At 38.9% G+C, this 8,242-nt stretch overlaps 1 protein-coding gene across 1 annotated transcript; it reads right to left on the bottom strand.

The window, feature by feature from the left end:
- Window positions 1-104: 104 nt before the first annotated feature.
- fgf19 (fibroblast growth factor 19) lies at window positions 105-6,153 on the bottom strand. Its single transcript, XM_018668078.2, has 3 exons — window positions 5,829-6,153; window positions 5,612-5,715; window positions 105-2,374 (listed from the first exon to the last, which is right to left on the bottom strand). The coding sequence occupies exons 1-3, from the start codon at window positions 6,037-6,039 to the stop codon at window positions 2,054-2,056; spliced, it is 636 nt and encodes a 211-aa protein (XP_018523594.1). The 5' UTR covers window positions 6,040-6,153; the 3' UTR covers window positions 105-2,053.
- Between the last annotated feature and the right edge of the window lie 2,089 nt (window positions 6,154-8,242).

Genomic DNA, 8,242 nt, shown 5'->3' with positions numbered 1-8,242 from the left:
GACATGCCAGATATGAGCAAGGCCTCCATCCAAACAGGGCTATGACTCTGGAAGAGGAAGAGACATCATGTAATTGCTACCACACATCTACTATGATTACCAGCTCATGTTGCATTACATCTTTTTATTAACTTTATTTGTAGTAACTAGGGTACACAGAAATCATGGTTCAGTTCTCATCATGGTTTGGTACAATGGCAAAAAAGTAACAAAAAAACACAGATGCATACAGCTAAGTTTCTGTTGATTTATTCTCAGCACAGTAGTACAAGTTACCCTTTGTTACCCTTACCCACTTTCCCCAGCTCCTCTTCTATGTTTTCTCCTGACTCAAGGATGCATTCACTTCCATCCACACTGCAGACGCACTGTAGGCTGATTAACCAAGATACTGTACCTCCCAAGGGCCATTGTGTGGTCATTCTTTTACATGAGTACATGGCAAGTGATATTTCATGCCTTATGCAGTAATATGAAATATTACATTTTAGATGTGTCTTCAGTTTATTGCATCTAAAAACACAGCTGCATATTCGAATGAATAGCATAAACTACACATTGTTCTTCATGCAACAGGAAAAGTAAACCCGTTGTGGTCAGTAGTGCGGGGATATATATATATATATATATATATATATATATATATATATATATATATGTATGTGTGTGTGTGTTTAACAAGCATAGATCACACAAAGCAACAAACAGTTTCTTTACATGTAACAGGAGACATAAACACATAAACACGTACAGTAAACACAGAGGTGTATTCAATAAAGCAGACAAGGCACTCATATTCAAACTGCTGGATACTAAATAAACAACTATAAATATGTAAGAAGACAGTACTTTTGCATGGAAAAGCTGTCATCTTTTCAGCTTGGCTTCCAATTGCAAGACTCTGAATTGCGATCCCCCACCCCCGGCTCACTGAGGCAATAGACCCTGAGTTTCTTGTTGTGTTAAAATAACACTGTGGGAAATTTGCTTGTTGTAGACTTTTTGTGAGATGGCAAACAAGCATAACAGGCAGAATATCTGACTTCTTATCACTTTTCCTTCTTGTCGCACTGCACTCGGAATTGGTGCAACTAATATCGTGCCATTTTTTCCCTTTTCCCAGTTTCTGTAACTAGTGCTGTTTGTCATCTGTGGTCACTCTCTCTTTTCTCCAAACTAACCAGAATGTCAAACACTAATGACCTGTCAGTCTTCTTGTGTACATGGGCTTTTTTCAGCGAGAAGTAATGAACACATTCCAGGCTCTGTTCAGTAAATGAGACTGTTCTCCCCTAAGAGACACCTCTTTTTGCCTTTCTAGCTATCATGTGAGACAGCACCAGCTTTTTAAGCAAATGCCCCAAAACATTTTTACATTCATACAACAGTGCCCTCTGCTGGTGTAGTAATTATGACAGGAGAAAACAACAAAGTCAAATCAAAGTCAGTGATGCTGTAGAGTGACAAAGGTGGGTGGATGGATAGATCAACAAAACACTGGACCTGGGAGACCTCAGTTACTTTCCCATTTCAAATCAACAGCCACGATTGTCTCTTTTAACCCAGAGTTTCTTTAATCTTTCTATTCTAACCATGACGATGAAGGTCCACTAACTTAACAAAGAACTGATTTTAACCACAATCATTCCCTAAGCTTGTCACAAACATTGTCACACTGAAAAATGGTTACTTATCTGTTTTCAACAGTGATTTTTTATCAGATTAGCTGTGAGGTATCTATCTAATTCTTGGTCAAACCAAGTTTGAAGTTTGTTTAGTTGAATATAAACTTTGTTATTGAAAATGACAGCAATGAATAGTACTCTAAGTACAGGTGTCATTCTCCGCTCTGTAGGACACTGTACTTGTGTTCTGTTCAGTCATATCTGACTGGACAGTCCTGGCAGGATTTTACAGCAACCGTTCCAGGTGCAGGCGGGCTGGACACACAGTCAGTCCCTGGCTCTGCAACATGCAGGGAGGAGTACTTGGTATCAGATAAAGTACAACACCCCAGGGGGCATCTGTTTACAGGTGCCTAAGAGCTGCTGTCTCATCTCTTGTGGAAACTGGGACTGTGAATGATCTGAGAGAGCTTTCCAAAGGAGTCCATTGTGTCCACAGGTTCCTCTATTTGTGCTGCACTTTGCCCCAGCTGGTCAGGAATGTCCTGTCCAGGGGATGAGGCCTGATCTAGGGTGCTGATCCTGGGTAGGAACTGGGCCAGAGTCGGAACGCCTTGGTCTCGACCCTGCAGCCTTTGCCGCTGGTTGCCCAGACTGAGCAGGGCTCCATGTCTGTCAGAGATGTAAATGTTGTACCCATCTGGCAGGATCTGCTCTCTGAAGGTGCAGTCATCTCTGCTGTAGGTGTGCTGGAAAAAACAGAGAGACCGTCACATATATAGATAAATTAATTAAGTTCTACATACAGCTGAATTTTTGAAATGAAACAGAGGAGGCAACTGCCCCCAGATAAATAGTGTGTTAAAGTAATTTCTTTAATGAATTGTAACTTCTACATTATCTCCACTTGTCAATGTGGTACTATCATGTTTTTCTCTGACATACTCATCTACTAGCAGCAAACTTCACTATTTATTCCAGTTTTTTATTCTTTTTGTTTCCATTTCAACCAGTTTGCTATAGCTTCATCCTTATGTATAAAATATATTTATATACCAGAAAAATATCAGATTGTTTTTTAATTAGACATATTAAATACTACTGGAGATCTGTATGCAAATAAAATTAGCTTGGTAAAAATTGAAAACATTTGTTATGTCAGAATAATATATCACTGAAAAAAGGTTTCTATTTCCTTCCTATCCTTCAGTCTAATTCTCAGAGGCTGGATAGATACAGGCCTTGTACTTGAGGCCCTATCTTGATGAGTGGGCCCCTGTCAGAAGTTAATTTGACCTGCAGTATTTCACCTGATATGGTGCATATTCCTACATTATAGTCATCTGTGAAACAATTAGTTGCTCAACAGAAAATGTATCTGTAACTTTTTTTGGTTGAAGCTTCTCAGTTGTGAGGATTTTGCTGCTTTTGTCATGACTGATTATCTTTTAGTTTTGGATATTGAGAAAATAATCAGCAGCCAATAATTTGTTGCATCCCTAAAATGTTATTACAACACAGTAAACCTCAAGCCAGGTAATATTCCAGTGCAATACACACATTGCACAATGAGGGGAAGACATGTAGGATTAATAGGGGCCCAGCAGCTCACTTTATTGCTCAATTTTCTCCTAGCAGGTTCATTTATGATGTTCTCTGTTACAGCAAAACTAGTACAGAATATTTACTACTGCTTTCCGCATGAATGGTGTTTTCAGATAAAAAGCTACTTTTATCTAAACACATACGTAAATGGTGCTGCAAGTTCTTCGACGGCTGTTTACTTTGGCCAAAGAGAGCCAGCCAGAGGCCAAGGTTGTTGTTGCTGCTGCTGATTCTCTTCATTCAGGTTTTTCACTTTGCAAACACATCTTACCCTGCACTGCACTGGACAAAGGTTGATGAACTGGTCGACTGTTTGAATGAATGACTGACTGGCTTGCAGTGTTTTCTGAACATGAATGCTGACTACCAACATATGAAAAGCAGCAGGAGTCCTCAGGTCAACAGAGTCTTCAGAGATGAGCTGCATTTCTAGGTAATACCTAAGTTTTAAAAAGGATAACAGTTACTGTTAATAGTCAGTAACATAGTGAGATAAAATCTTCAGCTTCTATGAGACATTTAGGTGTAACCTGTGTAGTAGATTATCTATTTATTTATGATCCTACAGAGTTCACCTGTGTGAATGAAATAAACTGGAAAAGGACACAGTTACAGGATAGATAGAAAAACGTAAATAGTCAAAGTTGGAGTTGAAATACAGTTACTGAAAGTGATACAGTGAATTTTAAGTTAAACTCCATCCATTTAGATTTAAGTGCTTATCACTTATCATTTGGCTGAAAAGTGTTGAAGATTCAGCTGAACCTGAAGCAAGGAGAGGAAGGGATGTGTTACTTGAAAAGTGAGGAATGAAAGCAGTTGAACTGGGAGGTTAAACCCCCCCCCAAAAGCCAACAGACCCTCAGTGTCTTGCTGCTCACTCACAGTGTTCACTCAGATTTTAAAATGTGGAATACTGAATAAACAAAACAATTAAACTGTTTTTAAAAACTTTTAACAGCCTTTTCCAGACACGTGGACTAGAGCATATGTATGTTATATTCTGTGGATTTGTGGCTATTTGCATTACTATGATTTTAAATGAAGTTCCAGAGTCACATACTAAAATAAGCCTCCTAGCTCCTGTTACCTGTAGTGCAATAACAATACCAAAAATAATTCATTGTCTAATTGACATTAAACAGGTGTCTTATTACAAATATTTAGGGATCCACTGACAGTGAGCTTAATTGGCACACACGTAGTAAGTGTACAAAAAGTTGAGGTGTGAGAGGTGTGTTACTGTCAGGGTAACGTTTAGAAGTCTGTGACTATCTAATGTGTATTAAATGTTTTTATTGTGATGTTTGTAATGTCTGATTGATGCAGCAGTTCCTTTAATCCAAGATTTTTTTTTTCTTACGGGAGACAATAAAGTAACCTTAACCTTAACACCAAATCAGCCAGTGAGCTGCTGCAGTAAGTAAGTACAGCACAGACCATACAGTCAGAGACAGACACAAAGTGGGCTAACTTATTTATTTGGCTCAACAAAGCTAGCAAACTCAGCCAGAACATTAGGTTGGTTTTCCTAGCTTTCAAAGCAAAGATGCAGCATTAACAGCAGCAGCAGCATGCTGGGTCGCAATGAGTTCTGCAGTGTTGTGACTTCAAAGACGTTACGAAGGGAAAAGACACTCACAAGGCTTTTTTGAGGGTTGCTCTGACTAACAGGAGCACCAGACTGAGCTGGTGAAAATGAAATAAAGCTAGCTTTTATAATAAAAGTGAACTCCAATCAGACCATTACAACAAGGTTGGTATGGTCACATTAATCATAAGTTATTCATTTAGGTTTTAAAAATCAAGTTAAATAATGTTATCATTCATTTATGTATTTTATTGTATATACTCATATGAGTATTTGTTTCATTTTATTTATTCATACTGGCCAGTTTGGGGTTCCGTGTGATCTTTGAAATTCTTATGAGATTTGACTCATTTAGTCTGTTGGATTTTATCTAAAATAAAAGCTAATATATTTTAACTAAATGCTCGATGTTTGCTTTTGCACGTGTATGCTAAATCTAAGTTTAAGAAGTGAATTTAGGCAAAGTATTTTAATTTGAAAGCATTAATCTGCATTGTTCGTCGGATTTCGTCGCTGTTGTAATCAATCAGTTGCATCTGAGCATAGATGTCTCACTAAGATTTAAATTCAAGTTTGTAATAGGGCTGCATACTTAACTATAGGATAATATCATCATGCAGTGGTCATGAGACAAAATGATCTTTACTTCACTTGACATTTAAGACAAATAATACCCTGGCCATTAATACAATAAATCTGTCAGTTACTACATCAGTGAAGAACTTTTGGACATAAATTATTGTCATTAATAAGCAACAGATTTAGACATTTACTGGCGGCAGGTCTTTACCGATGAGTACAGTCTTCCGTCACCCTCTATGCAGAGAAACCGTGCGGTTGCTACTCCTCTGATGGCAACACAGCCCGGATCCACAGGACGGATCTCCAGCAGACCTGCGGTTCAAATACCCATCACTGAGCCTCCTCTAGTTCCTCATTGTGATTTACCAACAAAGCATCACAGTTGTGCAGCTCGTTAAGACCCACTTTTAAAACGCTTTACTTACTGTGGAGAGTTTGGGCTGCAGAGCCGTGGATCTGTCCATCCCCACCGATCAGCAGATGAAGTCCTGGCCTGGCGGCATACAGGTGCCTGAGCCGAACCACCTGATCCCAACCGTGATCGATGTGGGGCCCCTGGTCCGAAAGGGGCACGCAAGCAACTCCGGATGCAAAAAAGACATTGGCGACAGATACAGTGACCACGATCAGAAGCATGATTGATCAAATCCTCTGTCCGCGCTGTGTTACTGCTCCCTCCAGCTGCCACTGTCATCCAAGGTAGTCTCATCCTAACACAGCTTTTTAAATGTGACCCTTATCAGTGCAGATAACCCTCTTTCCCAAATCCGGTTCCCAGAAGCAGACGACAACACACCCCTGCTGGACATCCAACTGAATCATCGCTCTCTATTGGCCCCAGACGAGCCCCTGGTATGTGTATGCAAACTTCATTCAAAACTCTTGACAATTCAGTGCCCTAAATATCGGCCAAATTTCTTATTATATCCGACACATAACGGTTCATTTTCTGAGCGGGTTGGAAATCACTGTCTCCTCGGCATGTATGTAAAGAGTGCTCACAGAGTAACAAGTCCATGGAGAGAACATTCTCGCTCTGCAACACACACACACACACACACACACACACACACACACTGTATAGGCTTAATCCTATAGACACTAACACACAACAAATTTGGTGGAGATTACATCTTCTGTTACTGGCTGCTGTTCATAATAATGAAAGCAGGACTTTTCCTCCTGGATTTGTGCCACAGATCAAACCACTACTGTTATTTTGATCTTGGGCCAACCTTCAACTACATCAGTAAAACTAATGCATCCATATTAATGATCCAATATTACAACATAATAGTCACGCTGAGTACTTAATTACAATGCTTAATTAAAATACAGTTGCTAATAATATTTTCATAAGAATATTTCTTTTTCTTTTTTTTTTTTTTAACTTCAGTAACATTTTCAGTACAGGGCTAATATTTGTAATGCATTATCTTTATTATAGTTTTTGGTACTTTTGCTTAGGCAAATAATCTGAACACCTCCTCCACCACTGTAGTAGCATCAGATGTAGCTAATAATAGGCAAGATAAGATGTTCTTGTATTTCAGACATTGGCTGATAACAACATGCTGTACCAAGTCACATAGATTAATGTCAGAATAACATTAATGAAATGATGCAAAAGAGTTAGTAGCCAAAATAATTGAAGTTGTAGTAGACCTACTTGGATAAATAGTAATAATATTTGTAGCATGAGTAGTATGAACAGAGGTAGCAGCAGCAGTATTGTTGTTGTTGTAAGTTAAGATAAAGGTAGTCTGGCAGAGGGGTCAGTTACAGTATAAGTAAACCTTGACTCATGCCTATAGGCTACATGTGTCATTACACTGATGATCATGTTGCATAATTATGTTACATAAAGTACTTTGTCAAATTGCACGTTTTTTTATTTGTGGACAGGGTAAAGTCTACGGATTGGTCTGATTCCAATTGGAACTGTGAGATTGGGTCACCGCACACTAAAATGACAGACTTCTTTCCGCTCTTATCACGTTCTGGCCTGTGCTTCCGCTGCTTTGCCTTGCATTTGCATACAAGTTAAACTGTAATGGAGAGCAAACATCACCATTCATCAAAACGCAATCTGAGGTCCAGATTTCAAAAGCTTATCATTGGAAAGTTTTTAGATTTACAAACTGATCCTCTCTGCAGGAAGATGATGTTACTGGCTGTGTATGTTATGGCACTTTGACAAGTGTTTTTTTTTTTTTTGTGTGTGTGTGTGTGTGTGTGTGTGTGTGTGTGTGTTTTTTTTTTCTTCTTTAAATTGCCTGAAGTTCTTCCCTTTTATCCAGACTGTCTTTTGTCACTAGATGGCAGCACAGAACATGAATCATTCTGCTTGAAGCATGTCGGAAACTCAAGAATTTAAAGTGGGGCACCAAAAAGTCACGTCAGCTTCATTTATTTACATCTCAAACACAACACAGTTGATCCAGAATGCTTTACAGAAAAATAAATCAACAGAAACAGCTGCCATGGTGCTGAAAAAACACATCCACAGTCACTCTCACACTGCATGGACACACTAGTTTAAAGGCAATAACTGCAGAAGACATGAGAAAAGACAGAGAATAAAATGCAAAAAGGGAAAAAGAAGAGAAAGACAAAGCGAGAGCAAGAGGAGGAGACCATCTGTGATGGTGCAGAAGGTGAGAAAGAAAATACTAGAAAGAAAAGGGAGTGAAGAAAAATGTTGAGTTAATACTTCATAATCAGGTGAAAAAACAGAGCTGTCCCATTAAGATACAGCCATACTTCCTCAGGACTCAATCATCCATATGTCAGCAGGGAAACATTTCTAAATTTCTTTCCAGTGAAGGTTTGCTGCCTT

The sequence above is a fragment of the Lates calcarifer genome, linkage group LG2 (assembly GCF_001640805.2).
Source record: "Lates calcarifer isolate ASB-BC8 linkage group LG2, TLL_Latcal_v3, whole genome shotgun sequence".
NCBI classification, from domain to species: Eukaryota; Metazoa; Chordata; class Actinopteri; family Centropomidae; genus Lates; species Lates calcarifer.
This window is presented reverse-complemented; position numbering and strand designations above follow the sequence as displayed.

What these genes read in the sequence shown, in the direction of transcription:
- fgf19 (XM_018668078.2), bottom strand. Translation starts at nt 6,039, where the DNA reads ATGCTTCTGATCGTGGTCACTGTATCTGTCGCCAATGTCTTTTTTGCA. An exon ending in TGCAGCCCAAACTCTCCACA is followed by an intron (nt 5,716 to 5,828) that starts GTAAGTAAAGCG and finishes TTTGAACCGCAG; the next exon opens with GTCTGCTGGAGATCCGTCCT. An exon ending in ACGGAAGACTGTACTCATCG is followed by an intron (nt 2,375 to 5,611) that starts GTAAAGACCTGC and finishes TGTTTTTTCCAG; the next exon opens with CACACCTACAGCAGAGATGA.